Genomic DNA, 15,422 nt, shown 5'->3' on the forward strand with positions numbered 1-15,422 from the left:
AAACATAGCTATCCCAAGAGGCCTGCCACAAGCGTATCCAGGTCCTGGCGAACACTCCGCGTCTGTAGTAAGCCGTTACTTCAGGCATGTTTTCAGAACCGTGATTCAGGCTGGCTAACGCTCGGTCAAGATAGTAACATGGACGATCCAAGCTCAGGCGGGGAGATCCCTGTTCAATACCGCTGTCTAGCCAGCACCTGAGCCTTTCGAGATCTTTGCCCTCGACGGAACATCGTCCAGTCACCCCAGAAGCCAGGTAAGCCCGCTCTATCCAAGCGCGGTATCTTGTCATATGTTTTTACGTCTTAGCAGTTCATATCGCTCTCCGTACGTGGGGAATGTTCGGAAAACAGTCCCTGAAGAGAAATGATGCGCCACTCCCAGGGTTCCGTCTCCCCTTTACCCCTCTCAATCCGAGTTTCACGGATTCACCGTCTCGGGCAACGGTTGGGTGTCATTGTCTGTGTGCATTCCCTATTTACTAGCCTTGAATGCAAACAGCGCGATGACGGCAGCATATGTGGCCCCGCGCGCCCCTGCGTCCACAGTATGTAACAACGGCGTGAGAAGAATCGCGCCTTCGCCGAGCACGTTCACACGCGACAGGGAATGCTCAGGGATAGGTAAGTAGTCGGGGATGGTCCGAAAGAGCGACATTCACCCAACCGCATTCGATCTTCCTATTCTTGGTCCCATGGCGAGCACTGAATTGATCGCACCCAATGGGCGCGTCGATACGGGCTCTTCCCTCGTAGCTGCGGCGAAGTCTGGTCTATCCCTTTGACGTAAGGCCCCCTATTAGCTCGGTGAATCGCAATCTGAATAGAGCTTCTCCGTTGGTTACGCCACGCTTCCTTCATATATCTCCCGCTGCGAACTCAGGTCTCCATAACTCGTCACCCATCAAGTTCCATGTTCATGGAGCAGGACACGCAGATCCTTGCCACGCAGTATGTGTATCCGAAGACTTTCCTTGTCCAAATCGAGACTCAGTCTATCCTTATGCGCAGATCTGGGCCTGCGGTGGGGTTCAGTCGCCGGGAAGCTTGACTTGCTAAAGGCTAAACAAGGTTTAGTTACTAGGCTGTTTCATGGACTGGGCATTGCTGGGGGTGCTCAACGTTCAAGTTTGTGAGTTCGTTTCCCCAGCTTCTGTATGCCTATAGTAGCTCAAAGTAGCTCCTATTTCAAGACTTGTACCACGTCAACGTCTCTTGTGATCCACTGTTTCTCCAGATCCTTGGTGAGCCGTATTGCGGGCCCTTTCGATGTTTCCTAACTGACGCCGATTGTCAGTATACGTGGTCTTCATCCTCGAATGGCTTCAATCAATCAATCTGACATCGATGGCCTGGCAAGTCTTCGTCGTAGATTACGGCCAGGGCGACGCGCTCTCTACAATACACGTCGGCTGGATGCCGCTACCAATATTGTGCTCGGTGATTTCATTGATCACGCAATTGTTCTTTGCCTGGCGGATTTGTATGCTCTCGAAAAGCACCCGCATCGTCAGCGGCATCATACTGGTTTGGTGCTCATGATCTTTCAGAGAAACATGCACGCTGACCTTCTTGCGAGTGAAGCTCGCTTTGGTGCAGACGGTGTGCGGATTTCTCGTGGGAATCAAGGTCAGTGCATCCGTTCAACTGCCGTGTGGGACAGTCACGGAAGAGCACAGCTCAAGGACGGGTCGGCAAGTTCGCAATTCCTTTCGTCCAAGGCGACCCTCATCGTGACCTCTGTAAGCTTCGCGTTATTCCGACCGTCGTTATCTAACTCTGATATCTCGCGCGTACAGCTGTGGATGGCCGGTAGCGCCTTCGTTGACATTCTTATTGCCGTAGTCATGACAATATTGGTATGTGTTCATCACTAGTCAGGAGGTGAGACTCATCACCATCGTTCAGATGATCAAACGGAAAACAGGCATTGCTGCGACCGATAGAATAATCAACAAGATTATAAGACTCGTTGTCGAGACGGGCAGTCTTACGGGTACACCGACTGCATTCACCCTGCGAGTCTTGTATCGCTGACTATGCATACCAGCAAGCGTTGCGACCGTTGGTCTCATACTCGCCATTCTAGCCCCAGTACGTCTTGATTTCATGAGAATTCACCGCAACATCGCTTAGGCTCACCGAAGGAAGCGGCATATTACCAACCACCGTGAGCACAACTTGAACTTATTCGTCGCACACCCATTCCTCACGACGCCTCAGAATATACACCCTCACGAAGCTGTACGCAGTCCTATCAGCATGCACGGCTTACCCGCAATCGCTCACTGTACCCGATAGGTACTCGAACACTTTCCTCACCAACCTTACCAACCGCTTCTTCCTCGGACGTGATCACCTACCCAGAGGACAGCATCATCGCAGTGGCACAGACGTCACGAGCCTCGCGTTCACCTCGGTATTTCCCGATGTTGAAGATTTCCATCAACCAGAGAGGTCTGCCGCACAAGGTGAGGTGGCAACGTCAGCGGCTGAGCGCATTCAGCGAAGTCTGGGACTAGATCGGCAGACCACTGGCCCTACGCATTAGGTTGGTTTGTCCGGCACCTATGCGTCGAAGTGCTGCCTTGTCGTACTGATGCCGCTTCTGCGAATTGTAGAACCAGTATCTTTCCATCGCAACAAGCAACTTCGACCAACACAAGCATATCAACAATCTCAACAATAAATTATTCATCCATCTGTAAGTCTTGTGCATTCCATCGACGGCGACTCTATTCCTAACCATCTCGCGCAAAAGTCGCATTGCTACCTTTGTACATCTGGACCGTGACAGGTTGACATGACCGAGGTGACGAAAGAGCTTGCGACAGTGATCGTTGGAACCAATCCTCTTCGTCCACACGTCATCGCATGCAGCGACATTACCAGCCGTCCACCACGAGCCGCCGTTGCTGTCTGTACATCTCTCAAACCTTCATGATTTGCCTTCAGACCCATCTATGATTTCGCGATTTTGGCGCAAGGAACCAGACACATGACGCCTGGTACATTATCCGGCCAGGAAGCGGCAGCCACGCGTTCATTTCGCGGAAGGAGCACAACGAGAGAACTTCGGAGTCGACGCTCGTCTCGCGCGATCGCGGGGCGATCGTACCAAGATCGTACAAAGCGTGATTTGCCACTGCTCTAAGCTGTGCTATACATATCACGACATCCCGGTGAGCGCCTTCCACCATGTACACATGGTTTCGTACTTCTCATCTTCTGTACCTCCGTACTCGTAATAGGTACATAATCCCTGAAGTAGGTTGTCATGAGTTCAGAGCAAGAGTCGGCCACTGTTTTCCTACCAGCCGTACGACCACTGCTCGAAATCTCTCTTTCATTCCATCTGCTTACTTCGAAAGCACCTCGCCGCCACCGGAACCCTACAACTTAAGGTGCGAGTTCAGATCTGACTCAACCCAAGCGGTCAAGAAAGGAAATCATACTGACCGCACCACCGTAGCTATCAGTGTTTCTGCCAGTGCAGTTTCCTGCCCCTCCGCGGCCTGTACTCACACCCTGTCTGAAGCTGTTGACGTTATGCCCGCCTGGCATGGTGGTGGGATCTTGACCGGGCCAAGCTCTGAAATCCCCTCTCAGGCTGTTGTCCCCACAACCGAAGTTACTGCCATTGTCGTTGTCGAAGTCAACCATGACGGGAGTCTGATGAACAGTCAACGTGTATGGCGCTCGAGTTGTAAGCGTAAGTGTCTGCCATGGCGGCATATCTGATGGCAGACACCGGGTTTTGGCAAAGATGACGCACTACCTGTGCGCGCGGCGAAGGCGCGTGCGACGTTGATTGGAAAGGCATCGCCCACTGTACTTCAGTGGAGTCTCGCAATGGTGGATCTACTCGGTCGCCTGAAAGCGTGAGAGGTGGTGTAGAGAAAAACACGCCCCGAGACGGCGTCAGGCAATATTGAGACATTGAGAGCAGTAGGCCACTGGCACGAGAGTTATCATAGTACTTATGTAACATAGATTCAGACACACTCAGGCGAATGAACGACAGCTAAGTACTTATGACAACAATCAACCACCGCGCCTTTGCTGATGAAAATCGACGAAGTATTTGCTGAACCATCTCTTTGAGAAAACACTGCAGTACAGCATTGTGGGGAGCCGTACCGTCGGGCCTTGCCCCTGGTCCGCCACAAGTCCGCCATCACGCCGGCGGGATGCCGGCGTCTGAGTGGAGTGCGAGTCTCGACGCATCCAAAAAGGCAAGATGCTAGATTGACAGCAAGCTGAGCGATGCCCTCTCGCAAGCCCTGGCCTGCGTTGTTCGTAATGGACGGAACATGCGAGACGGTGGGAACAGGAACATACCAAGCCGCTGTATGCAGGCTAGAGACGCCGATATCGGCCCCGTGCCCGTGATCATTCGGCGCATCCGACGCTTTCACAACACATTGCAGCCCTCCGTTGTGTCACTCAGCACCGACGCCCACTCCGGTCCAACCAGCTCGACGAGGTATCAAAAACAGCCCCCGCCAGTTCAACGACCCCTCTCGGTGAGCCGCTGGCCCGCTCCCCGAAACATCATCACCAAGCCGTCTCTGACCTGCGAGCATGGGCAGTGATATGGCCATAGGCGTCATCAACCGCGACTGCTTCAACAATGCCGACCTCGACGCCCTCGTCACCCATATCGTGCTCTTCGGCGGTCCCGAGGACGAGGCCTCCGGCCCCTCCGCTGTCCTGCACTGGCGCATGCTCCTCCGCCTCGAGGGCGGCGGCTCCGTCACGCTCAACATGATCCCACAGGGCCGGCCCTCGCTCGACGGCGTGCTCTTCGTCCGGAGCAACAAATCCACTATTCCCCCAGACTCGATCGACGCGTGCGTCTACGAGACCGCCCGCCCGATCACCGTCGACGCCATCCTCGCGTTCATCCAGCGCAACAAGCTCCACCGGTACAGGTACGATGCGTGCGGCTCCGGCTGCAGGTGGTGGTGCTACTGCGTGCTCGACGACATGGCGAGCACCGGGATCGTGCCCAAGGGCTCCGGCCACAAGTACTGGGCGCACATCGGCATCCTGGCCGACCTCGATCCGATGCGATACCCGGATTGGCGGAGGGGCGAGTTTATGTGAGGACGCGCGGAAAGTAAGCCGTATATGACAGTCCTTCTTCGATGTTTTTCGTTGAGCTGCACGCCAGGTGCATGGACGACCACTACGCTGCGTCGTCGTCGAGCCGCCGGTCGCCGACCCGATTCGGATGACGATCGCGTCCAGCGCCAAACGACATACGCTACCGTGACAGGACAAGACCACTATGATCCCTGCTGTACTTCGTTGTACTGTGCTCAGGCCGGGTACGTTTCAGGCCGACCACAACTTCTCTTACAATTTACACTTTATTTATCCCCCTCCCTGTAACTCTCGGATACTTCTGGATCTCTCATACCTCATCTCTCACGCGTGCATAGCCTACTCCATATGCATACCAGCCTGTCAGCCCTCGCTACCACCCAGCTCAGTACTCGGTGCTATAATATGTTGTTTCCCGATACCGCTGTCACCGCTGTGCACCATGTTTCCGTAGACCCACGTATCATGCATATAGACGTTCTCAAGGCAGCGTGCGTGTTCGAGTTTGACGGTGAGAGATTGCGACACGATTGAGGTGTGGATTCCCGTAAGCGTCATAATACGCTGCCCACGGTCGTTTCTTCTCCATTCAGTCGTGTCGCCGGATCTTGCTCTTGATAATGGGATATCCGACGTCGGATCCGACGGAGAGTAACTGTTCAAGCAAGTGCGCTACATTTTGACAAGGCTTGACCGTCTACATGGCTGAGTCAGGCCGAGGGTCGGACGATAGGCTTGTCGCGATCGTTCCGCACCTCAGGATCAGCGAAGAAGTGTTAACCTTGCACCACGGGCGCCCAACGGCGCACCGTAAAGGGGAATGTAGAGCACGGAACACATCCACGACGGGCCACGGGGACCCGTGGACGAGGTATACACACCTTTGCTAACGTAACCGCCCGCTGAGGCACAATACCCATGACAAGTTCTGCCGTGGTCTGTTGTTCCTGCCTTTGCGCCGTGCCTTGAAGTTCGGCGTGCGTCAAGGATCGATGGCAAGAGATGCTTAGTGGATGTCGTGCGAGTGTTACTACATCATGTACATTGCGAGCGTGACCTCTGCATCCGGGAGGTCGGCAAAGCGTGCCACAGCTACTTTGAAGAATGAGTAGACGAACAGAAGCATGACGTAGTGTGCTTAGGCCATGTCCAAAGCGGGGTCCATCGCGCTTGCTACAGATCCAGGATAGAGTCTTGTCCAAGCCTGGGCGTGATTGACGAACAGCATCGGCCCTATCACGATTGCTGAGCTTTACAGTATTAGCTCTGACGCGAAAAGGCGACGTACCTTTTTAGTACATTACTACATGTGCCTCTTGGTCGGATGGACGAGTGACATTAAAACTCTCATAAGTAACGGGGTATTCCTTCCTGTGGCAGGATCCCTGCATCTGGATGTTCCAGACGCGTGTACATATGGACCTACGCATGCAAAGGCGTTGCCAATCCATGACAGGCAACGAGCTAGCCATGGCGCGTTGCTTCGAATCGACGTTCCCCGATCAGTCGAAGGTAGTAACCGATGGGCGGGATACCAATGCCATGAGGCCTATGTGAGTGGTGCAGATCAAGAGATCGGAACGGCCCAAGCACATTATCGAGGCTTGAATAAGTCGGAGAGCGCACGAAGCCGTGAGGTGTTCCAGTTGCTTTGGTCTCGTTTGACGAGCTTGACCTGGTCTGCGCTGTTTCAATGACGTTGCTGAAGAGATACTACCCAAACATAGCGAATACGACAACCTTGAGAACATATTCAATCGGCTCGCGACGTCCGAATACGTTTACTTATGTATGCGTTCAACTATGTAGTAAGCCTGAGAGTAACACATATTTGAAGTCAGTCATCACACCGGACAAAGACAGCACACCACACACCGTCACTACCTCTGTCATACGCTACGAACGTAGTGGAGTTGTGATAATAATCCGCACTAGCAAGCACCAATGGGTCACCAATATTAATGTGGGAGGGCTGGCGGAGGAGGAGAGGAATGAGTGAGCACGATGCTCACGTGGCGTGCTCTATGACATCAGCCCTGCGTCCGACGACCTCCGAAATCGTTCATAACCGCGAGCTCGTCGTTCCCAACGTCTTACGCATCCCTTTCCCCAACTACCACCATACACGAGCTGTTTTAACATCACATCCACGAACGCCATGTCCATGCTCGCTACCACCGTCCGCAACGTCGCCCGCACGCGCGTCCCGCGCGCCGCGCCGTCACTCGCGCTCTCCATGCAGGCGCGCTCGAAGCACACGCTCCCCGAGCTCCCGTACGCCTACGACGCGCTCGAGCCCCATATCTCGGGCCAGATCATGAAGCTGCACCACCAGAAGCACCACCAGACCTACGTGACCGGCCTCAACGCTGCTGAGGAGAGCTTCGCAAAGGCGAGCTCGCCGAAGCAGAAGATCCTCCTCCAGCCTGCGCTCAAGTTCAACGGTGGAGGTGCGTGTAGAACGTCTAACGCTATCTAGCGATTGCGCAAGACCAATTCTGACGTACTGGTGTGGGTGTGATGCAGGTCACATCAACCACTCGCTCTTCTGGAACAACCTTGCGCCTCAGGGCCAGGGCGGTGGTGAACTCAAGGCGGGTCCTCTCAAGGATGCTATTGACGCTGACTTTGGTGGCCTCGATGGTGAGTAGTGCTTCCTGTATCTACTTCACAGATGCCCCTCACATGCTGCTCGTCGCGCCTTGCGTCTTGCGCATTTCCTGTGATTTTTATTTGCCTGTCTACTGCCTACATAGCGCGCACATGCGTCATTTAACGTGCCGTACATTGTTATACGCGCCGTTTATCCATTTATATGCCCGGCGCGCGTTCGCAGTTGCTAAAGTTTTATGACGTCACAGGTCTGAAGAAGCAGCTGAACGCTGCAACGGCAGCCATCCAAGGCTCCGGCTGGGGCTGGCTCGGCTACAACCCGACCACGAAGAAGCTTGAGACTGTCACCACGGCTAACCAGGACCCCCTGCTTTGTGAGTTCTCTGCCCACCGCCGTTTCTCGAGAAGCGACTGACTGTTTTGCAGCGCATGTTCCGATCATCGGCATCGACATCTGGGAACATTCTTACTACCTCCAGTATTACAATGTGAAAGCGGACGTACGTATTACTCTTATGTCGGTATAGTCATGGCGGAGATGCTGATGGACGTTGGACAGTACCTCGGTGCGATTTGGAACGTCATCAACTTCGGCGAGGCGGAGGCACGTTATGTCGAGGCTGCTAAGCAGTAAGCAGTGGCAATGTTTCTGACGACGTGCGTACTGTGTAAAATAGACTTCTAATGCTTTGTCACTGTCTGCTTTGTGTGCACATTGTCCGGTCTTCCGCTCAACATTCAACGTTCAGCGCTCGCATCCAAGCATTCAACCGTTCACAGGTGTTGGGGAAGCGTGCGTCCCGCGATGCATCGCCCCCGCCGGCGCGTACTAAAGATATAAAAACTGAGTAGCGGGGTAAATGACTGCTGATCGACCTCCTCCCCAATCGACGGAGACTTTGTAGGCGAGGACGGTAGGTTTGCTTACCACTCTCTACTTACATCCATAGAAGCTTCTGACATATGTATCAGACACCATGCCTAACAAGACGCCTGTCCGCAAGACCGCCAGTGAGCAACCCCTGCCAGAAGGTGGGTGCAGCGACTAGATGGTTTGTTAAATTTGAAGTAATCTCATTGGGTGCAGAGGTTGGCTCTGCTCAGGTGCGCTCCCGCGGGAAGAAACGTGATCGCTCCCCGGAGAAGCAGGGCGAAGATGCGGGTCAAGCCCACTCAGACCGTGACGGGGAGGACAATCATAATTTGCTGAAATGCGTACGTCATTCTCATACAACTTCGGTTGAGCTAAATACAACTACTCTCTGTGCCCAGCCCCGGCTTAGTAGCTCGCCACCGCGCAAGGTCCTCGCGTACTTGCCAGTGCGCTCTCCAAGCTCCATTCGGCTGCCTCGCGAACCGCCCGCCGGCTCTACACCTCGCACGGGCATGGTGATGCCGGTGCTATCTTCTGCAAGAGTGCAAGCCGTGGAGGTCTCGTCGGTCGGACATGTGGGCTGGCACGGTGCGGCTCTGCCAGTGTCACCACTGCCTGAGCCTTCACCGTTAGTAGCTCCAGAGCGTATCAACTTGGAGCTAGAGGTACACCTTGATCACAAGCAATGTCTCCTCACTGGTCCTGTTGCAGATCTGCGACACGAGATAGCACGGTTGCGTATGGAGGTGGCGACGAAGACAGCTACCCTCGAGCGCACTCAGGTAGAGCTACGCGATACCAAGGCGGAGTTCATGAAGCTCACCGAGGAGCAGACTAGTCGACTCACCTCCGCAATGATGTCTATGGATGAGCTGCGGAGGAACCAGGAGGCATTCCGCGAGGCCATACTAGGTAGCTTGAAGAGTTTGCGAGATGTTCTCTGAACTCGACTCGGAACGCCTAGCTCAAAGTAAGTATCGTTCCTTCACAGCAACGAACAGGAAACTCGTGCGGGTGCTGACGACAAGCGCCAGATCGCCGCGCTGTTGTACAATTTACTACAAACATCTTGAAGAGCCTTACGGTACTAGGAAGTCCGAATCGGAGCACCGCAGGTTACGTTGATGTACATATCTCTATCTCCACTTTGAAATTGCCGATTCCCAGCGATGTGAACAAACCAGTTTGCGAAATTTATGTATCGTATCGTTTACTTATGTAACTTAAAGTTTCAAAGCTTCATATTGAGTGTCTGAGGAGGGTCCGACCTGGTCCGACTCGAGGAGGCGACCTGCGCTTGGGAATTGCGGCGCAGCGTTTGGCGGGCCGCGGAACAGAGCCGGCCGCCCTTGGATCTCGTCCTCCACCACCCCCACCGCCTGTGGGCATCGCACTGCCACAGTCTCATGCCATATCAATAGGAAAGGGCAAACCGGACGACCGAAATTCTCAACTGCGAACGACCGCTTGACGCCCTTCACGATATCCTGCTAGGCTGAACCCATTCCGACACAATTATGTTCAAGACAGCGGCGAAGAAGATCGCACACAATTCCACATTACCTGTACTCGGAGGGAACAAGGACCTCCGTGCGTTACAGGACCTGATCACAGCTGAGAAGGCTGTGCTCAACTCGTATGTCACCTGCAACGATTCCCGACGGTCGTTAATGTAGGGAAACGGGTCACAGAATGCAGAGGCTGAGCGCTGACTTTGCGAAGGCATCGGAGGCGTTGAAGACATGGGGGATGGGTGAGGGGGACGACCTAGGGGTGAGCTCGCTGTTCACTATCGCTTGCTTCGTACTAAGGGGCGCGAAGGACACGCTCTCCGCGTCGTGTGCGCTATACCTGCACTTCTCCGATGCGCTGCAAGCCTTCGCGAACCATCAAGTCAACGTGCGTGAGCAAATGAAGTCGGTGCGTACACGAGAGGAACGGCTGGACGCCCTCCGACGCCGGCGCAAGTCGCTCGCAGCGGACGCCGACTCTGCTGAGAAGAAGCTGAGCAAGATGGGTCCGGACAACAAGAACTTGCAGACGCAGATGGATCATCTTAACAAGCTGCGAGAAGAGATCCGGATCATGGACACCGACATCATGGCGGAGGAGGCCAGTCTCGGCGATTACAAGCGGTCTACATCGAAGGCGTGGATGGGATACAAGTTCGGAGGTCTCGTGGAATGCTGCGAGAAGGGTATCGTGCGTACTTCGACTCGTGGGGAGACGTAATGCTGACGGCCATAATATAGATAATTGGCGAGCACGGCAAGTTAGTCATCGCCGTACGTCCCGTCTTCTACCACGTGTATCACTAGCACCTCACCATCTTACAGGAAATTCCGCTCGATAGGACCGAGCCTGGTCTCCCTCGAGCATACTACAATGGGCACAGTAACACAGAAGACAACGTCACCGACGCACGTCGTGCGCTCTCGGCCGTTGGGCTCTTCACGGAGCCCCTCGTCGGTCCTGCGAATCCATACGGCAACTCCGATCTTGCATCTCTCCCACCCACTCAATATGGCTTCCAGCCTCCTGGCTCACAAATGGGCGACGTGAGCCGCCGCACCTCTATGGTGATGACCATGCCTGCGGGTGAGACCAACCTCTCGGACACGGCGTCGACCAACGGCCAGATGCCGCGCTCGCCTCTCGCAGGCGGCTACGGCGGCAGTGGGCTCCCGCTGGCGCCGTCGAGCCCGTTCATGGCCCCGAGCAGGCAGTCGCTCTCGTACGTCGACAACATCAACCCGGCGGACCCTGCGGCGGAGTTCGGGATCCTCGCGCAGGAGCCGCACTCGCCACGCGTAAGCTCGATGCGCTCGCCCGAGGAGCGCGATCGCCTCATGGGCCCCCGCGGATCGCGCTTTTCTACTCTCCCTGCGCTCGGTGGGCCCCGCGGCCCGCGCGACTCGCAGTTGTATGCGTCGCCGTCCCATGCGGAAGACCGTCCGCCGTCGCTCGATGTTGGGCGGCCGCAGGACGACTTCTCGACGAGTATTGCGCAGGCGCTCGGAGACAAGTTCAGCTTCGAGGAGGGCGCGAATGGCGGCGCCCGTTCGAAGGCTGACGAGAAAAGGGGCAGCCAGCAGAGCAGGGACAGGTCGCGCGCGTCGCCGCCCCCGGTTTACATGTCTGTCGAGGGGGCACATGACGGCGAGGACGACGTGCAGTTGGCATATGCGGCCCCGGAGGACGAAGCGAGGGTGCCCGAGCGACTGAGCAGAGAGGATAGGAAGGTTCAGTTTACTGGCTCGTCTGGTGGCTTCGGCGAGAATGCCCTCAGCTCCAGCCAGGTCGCTGAGCAGACGGCGCAGAATAACGGACGCCGGAGTTTCGAACAGTCCGAACACTCAGATACGTACCGGTCGTCTATCAATGAAGGTACGCAGATGCCATTCACTGCACGAGCAGACTCTGATGTGTCCGTAGTTCCCCCAGCGCCGCCCGCACATGAACCACCTCCTCACATCCCTTCCCCGCCGCCCGCGCCACAGTCAGAGTCGTCCGTGGACGACCGGAGCCTCGATGCAAAAGCCGCGCGGGAAGTCTCGCGCGAGATCGACGCGCTGATGTCTAGTCCTGCCCTGACCAGTCCGATTTCGGAGCCGAGCCAGCGCACACCGTCGCCGCTCGCCCCGCCCCAGGCACCTTTCGCGCGCCGTACGGTCTCCCCACGACCGCCGATGGATGCCTCCGTCCCCCCTCCCGGCAGCCCGTGGGTCAACACAGGTGGCGCACAATTTAGCGGATACATGCGTGAGCGGGACCGCTCCCTCGCGTCGCCGACGAGTTCGTTGGCGCAATCGTCGACGGACGATCGGGAGCCTGCGTCACCCGTGTCGTCGCGGTCCAGGATCAGCGGCGACGGGCCTCCTACGGCGGTACCTGCGATCGCTCTTCAGCGTCCATCGCCCTCGCCGTCTACATTCCCAAGTATCAACACGTCGTACAGGACGACGCCGCAGTCGGAGTACGCATCGCCGCTGTCCTCACCGCTCCCCACCCCCAGTGCTCCAGGCTCATCGTTCTACTCGCTACCCTCGGCGTCCGCGTCAGGCAAGATCTCTGCGGCCGCATTCAGACGACAGGCACGCAGCCCTAGTATACCCGTCGTGCCCAGCAGTGAACCTCTGAATGTAGACACAGGCCCGCTGATGGTGAAGAAACGGCCGCTGCCTGCGTCGCCGTCCGGAAACAATGTGCCCGGCGCGGTCAGGCAGTCTATCCCGCGCATGCCCTCGGCGCCCCTCTCTGGCCGAGGCTCGCTCGATGCTGGTGATGGCAGCGGACGCTACCGCTCTGCGTCGGCGGCCCAGGCGTTTGGCGATAGGTCGTCCCGCGCAGGTCAGGAAGGTGCTGGAAGCGACGAGGATTATGACTACATTTCGGCTTACACTGGACCGGAGGGACGTGATGCTCCTGGAGGGTACGAACATGGGAAGTTTGCGACTAATCTCGAACAAGAGGGGGCAATGGGTCTGCGGTAGTGTGGAAGAATGTTAAGTATATCAATGGCTTCGTCGCGGTATTCGTCATGGGCTTCCTCGACAAATGTGTAGCTGGTTCCCAACCGCACTGCAGCGCGTTAGTCGTACGTTATCTGTGGTTCTCTGTGGTTCACCTAAAGTACTGTACCTGCCTATCTATGTCTACAAATCAAGTCATTAAATTCAGTCTGCCGGCCGCGCATTGCCGTCACTCGTGAACTTGACGAATTGCCGCTGTGACCATGGTCATATCGGCTATAATGTATTGTTACAAGACATACGACTAAGTATTCAATAGGACATTACGACAGGAGCACAAACTCCGGACAGCAGCGAGCGACCTCAGCATACGACCAAAGCAGTTCTTGCACAAGCAGTGCCTGGCGCGAGATACTGTATGTGGCCTGTATAAAAGTCATGTCGTAGGCCATCGGTCCAGAGAACACACGCATGCACGGTCGAGGTCAACGTGCAGTCTTTCCCAAAGGGATACCTAGAGTTGCAATGAGTGGCTACCAAGGTGACTGCGCACACGAGGCACTGCGCACCATCTCCGATCGTCTCCATGTCCACTTGTAGCGTATCTCCGGCCAAGCTGACACGACGAATCGCATCGCTGGGGTTTGGTGTTGTGCGGTTTGTGGAACGGTTGAGGAGGTTGGTGATGAACGTGTTCGCGTATCTGTGCATTGCGTCAATCATACGTCCATACATGTGACTCGAGACGGAGGACTTACAACTTGCTCAAAATGTATATCCTGTACATGCCATGGTACCGGTGAGTAGACGGACGAATACCCTCTCTTAATGACTTACACAGGGTAGTAGTATAGCTTGCCCTGCGAAACTGTAAGTCGTGGTACTGACGGAGCCAATGACCACAGCTCACCGGACAACCCATGGCCAGGATCAGGCCAATGATCGCGACACTAGCTGGATGTGCATGAACACTGTCCAATGAACCATCACGAAGTCCACCTACCAGTCAGAGTACCGGTCTCAACGCCGAACTGGATGACCTTGTTGATCATCATATCCGTCTTGAGCATGCCGGTCTTCAATTTCAATAGCTGTGAATCACACAGTCAACCAGTGGCAAGATAAGAAACCTTGAATCAACCGACCAAGATGGTCATTGCCACGGCGATGATCAGATCAGCAAGGGCACTAACCCCAAGGAATACCTGCGGTTGGGAAGCTGTGAGCATACCAACGGCCGCGTTGGGATCCCCGCCGAACCTACGCAGTCAAACGCCAATGCAGTCTTCGAGAATCCAATTTCGCTGGTGGTAGACACGTCCTTGAGCTGACAGGCGGCATGGCCTCAGTATTTGTAGGCGACACACATGGAGCGTAAGCACAAACCTGGACACCTGTCGTAATGACGATGCCAAAAATCAATTGGACAAGAGAAAGCTAGTCCGCTGTCAGCCATCAAGCAATAAAACAGTGGGCACCTTCGGGAAGACATACAAAACAAATCGTGCCACAAAGAGCGATGGTCTTGAACAATCTCCAGATGCGCCAAGCGAAATACCATTGTACGGGCGTCGAGACTAAGCCACAGAGAACGGGAAGCGAGTACCACCCAGGGCGGTCCTTGCTCGTCAACGCGGCTGCGTCGCCGTAGTGATAGACAAATGATTGAAACGCATCGACGGTCAGAAGTATTGTCTGGATCCATTCAAGGGCTAGAATGGCATAAACTGAGCACCGCCGTTAGTCACCAGGGAAGTACGGTAGAGCTGATTTTGTCTCAGAAAACACCGACCTAGACATTGCAGGAGAACAGGATCCTTTCGGAACTTGACATAGTATAGATCTACCGAATATTCAGCAAACTCGCGCGAACGACCGTGGTTGCCAATGCATACTCACAGATTTGAACGTTGAGTACGCCGAGAAGAGCCCAACTGAAGAAATATCCAATCAGCTAGAGCCTGAGTCAGAACATGGTTCCAGTCTTCGGTCAAATGGCGACACTGTACCGGCGGTCCAGCGCTAGAAACCCGAGATGGTCAGTATAAGTGAATCCGTGAAGGTGGGTCAGAACGCACAGTCCGTCCAGAGAGTGAGCGGCGGGAACGCTGGAAGCCATCTGGGAGAACGACAAACGGGCTTGCGCACACAACGCCGCGAGCGAGGGTGGCTTGCGATTTATCAGTAACCACACTTCGCGCAACGCCATCAAGATATAATATCAAGGCATCCGAGAACCTGTGCAGTCCATTACTTGGTGTGGGATTTGTGCGCTCGTCGCAATAATTGGTCTGGCCCGGCGTAATCTGTCATAGATATCCCTCCGAGTCGTGATTAAGCTAGGCGAATCTGCAG

At 55.3% G+C, this 15,422-nt stretch overlaps 6 protein-coding genes across 6 annotated transcripts; 5 read left to right on the plus strand and 1 right to left on the minus strand.

Annotated features, from left to right (window-relative positions):
• The first annotated feature begins 723 nt into the window (after positions 1–723).
• C8Q71DRAFT_574976 (uncharacterized protein) lies at positions 724–2,962 on the plus strand. Its single transcript, XM_047919457.1, has 16 exons — positions 724–785; positions 883–950; positions 1,011–1,023; positions 1,077–1,131; positions 1,193–1,243; positions 1,297–1,526; positions 1,584–1,628; positions 1,679–1,741; positions 1,799–1,858; positions 1,908–1,995; positions 2,050–2,093; positions 2,147–2,169; positions 2,223–2,243; positions 2,301–2,550; positions 2,621–2,703; positions 2,761–2,962. Exons 2-14 carry the CDS (start codon positions 913–915, stop codon positions 2,548–2,550), a joined length of 981 nt encoding a protein of 326 aa, XP_047780077.1. The 5' UTR covers positions 724–785; positions 883–912; the 3' UTR covers positions 2,621–2,703; positions 2,761–2,962.
• Positions 2,963–4,406: 1,444 nt separating this feature from the next.
• C8Q71DRAFT_575010 (uncharacterized protein) lies at positions 4,407–5,200 on the plus strand. Its single transcript, XM_047919458.1, has 2 exons — positions 4,407–4,525; positions 4,592–5,200. Exon 2 carries the CDS (start codon positions 4,596–4,598, stop codon positions 5,106–5,108), a length of 513 nt encoding a protein of 170 aa, XP_047780078.1. The 5' UTR covers positions 4,407–4,525; positions 4,592–4,595; the 3' UTR covers positions 5,109–5,200.
• Positions 5,201–7,169: 1,969 nt separating this feature from the next.
• On the plus strand, positions 7,170–8,498 carry C8Q71DRAFT_575107 (manganese superoxide dismutase). The gene is made up of 5 exons (XM_047919459.1): positions 7,170–7,558; positions 7,635–7,751; positions 7,970–8,095; positions 8,148–8,221; positions 8,281–8,498. The coding sequence occupies exons 1-5, from the start codon at positions 7,267–7,269 to the stop codon at positions 8,353–8,355; spliced, it is 684 nt and encodes a 227-aa protein (XP_047780079.1). The 5' UTR covers positions 7,170–7,266; the 3' UTR covers positions 8,356–8,498.
• C8Q71DRAFT_755843 (uncharacterized protein) lies at positions 8,362–9,802 on the plus strand. The gene is made up of 5 exons (XM_047923563.1): positions 8,362–8,514; positions 8,574–8,635; positions 8,694–8,753; positions 8,809–9,565; positions 9,630–9,802. The coding sequence occupies exons 3-4, from the start codon at positions 8,699–8,701 to the stop codon at positions 9,537–9,539; spliced, it is 786 nt and encodes a 261-aa protein (XP_047780080.1). The 5' UTR covers positions 8,362–8,514; positions 8,574–8,635; positions 8,694–8,698; the 3' UTR covers positions 9,540–9,565; positions 9,630–9,802.
• Positions 9,803–9,859: 57 nt separating this feature from the next.
• On the plus strand, positions 9,860–13,294 carry C8Q71DRAFT_755846 (uncharacterized protein). The gene is made up of 6 exons (XM_047923564.1): positions 9,860–10,231; positions 10,287–10,368; positions 10,417–10,797; positions 10,848–10,880; positions 10,932–11,982; positions 12,031–13,294. Exons 1-6 carry the CDS (start codon positions 10,113–10,115, stop codon positions 13,086–13,088), a joined length of 2,724 nt encoding a protein of 907 aa, XP_047780081.1. The 5' UTR covers positions 9,860–10,112; the 3' UTR covers positions 13,089–13,294.
• A 258-nt stretch (positions 13,295–13,552) lies between these two features.
• C8Q71DRAFT_857213 (uncharacterized protein) lies at positions 13,553–15,186 on the minus strand (the record flags this gene model as incomplete). The annotated part of the gene is made up of 14 exons (XM_047927385.1): positions 13,553–13,581; positions 13,637–13,770; positions 13,826–13,846; positions 13,905–13,927; positions 13,978–14,021; positions 14,071–14,158; positions 14,213–14,272; positions 14,332–14,394; positions 14,454–14,504; positions 14,562–14,779; positions 14,860–14,910; positions 14,967–15,021; positions 15,077–15,089; positions 15,146–15,186. The coding sequence occupies 14 exons, from the start codon at positions 15,184–15,186 to the stop codon at positions 13,553–13,555; spliced, it is 891 nt and encodes a 296-aa protein (XP_047780082.1).
• Positions 15,187–15,422: the final 236 nt, after the last annotated feature.

This window comes from Rhodofomes roseus (assembly GCF_022264815.1).
Source record: "Rhodofomes roseus strain CIRM-BRFM 1785 chromosome Unknown C8Q71scaffold_8, whole genome shotgun sequence".
Classification (NCBI taxonomy): Eukaryota; Fungi; Basidiomycota; class Agaricomycetes; order Polyporales; family Fomitopsidaceae; genus Rhodofomes; species Rhodofomes roseus.

What these genes read in the sequence shown, in the direction of transcription:
- C8Q71DRAFT_574976 (XM_047919457.1), top strand. Translation starts at nt 913, where the DNA reads ATGTTCATGGAGCAGGACACGCAGATCCTTGCCACGCA. An exon ending in CGAGACGGGCAGTCTTACGG is followed by an intron (nt 1,996 to 2,049) that starts GTACACCGACTG and finishes TATGCATACCAG; the next exon opens with CAAGCGTTGCGACCGTTGGT. An exon ending in ATATACACCCTCACGAAGCT is followed by an intron (nt 2,244 to 2,300) that starts GTACGCAGTCCT and finishes TGTACCCGATAG; the next exon opens with GTACTCGAACACTTTCCTCA.
- C8Q71DRAFT_755846 (XM_047923564.1), top strand. Translation starts at nt 10,113, where the DNA reads ATGTTCAAGACAGCGGCGAAGAAGATCGCACACAATTCCACATTACCT. An exon ending in AATGCTGCGAGAAGGGTATC is followed by an intron (nt 10,798 to 10,847) that starts GTGCGTACTTCG and finishes GCCATAATATAG; the next exon opens with ATAATTGGCGAGCACGGCAA. An exon ending in CCGGTCGTCTATCAATGAAG is followed by an intron (nt 11,983 to 12,030) that starts GTACGCAGATGC and finishes ATGTGTCCGTAG; the next exon opens with TTCCCCCAGCGCCGCCCGCA.
- C8Q71DRAFT_755843 (XM_047923563.1), top strand. Translation starts at nt 8,699, where the DNA reads ATGCCTAACAAGACGCCTGTCCGCAAGACCGCCAGTGAGCAACCCCTG. An exon ending in TGAGCAACCCCTGCCAGAAG is followed by an intron (nt 8,754 to 8,808) that starts GTGGGTGCAGCG and finishes CATTGGGTGCAG; the next exon opens with AGGTTGGCTCTGCTCAGGTG.
- C8Q71DRAFT_575010 (XM_047919458.1), top strand. Translation starts at nt 4,596, where the DNA reads ATGGCCATAGGCGTCATCAACCGCGACTGCTTCAACAATGCCGACCTC.
- C8Q71DRAFT_575107 (XM_047919459.1), top strand. Translation starts at nt 7,267, where the DNA reads ATGTCCATGCTCGCTACCACCGTCCGCAACGTCGCCCGCACGCGCGTC. An exon ending in GCTCAAGTTCAACGGTGGAG is followed by an intron (nt 7,559 to 7,634) that starts GTGCGTGTAGAA and finishes GGTGTGATGCAG; the next exon opens with GTCACATCAACCACTCGCTC. An exon ending in TAACCAGGACCCCCTGCTTT is followed by an intron (nt 8,096 to 8,147) that starts GTGAGTTCTCTG and finishes ACTGTTTTGCAG; the next exon opens with CGCATGTTCCGATCATCGGC.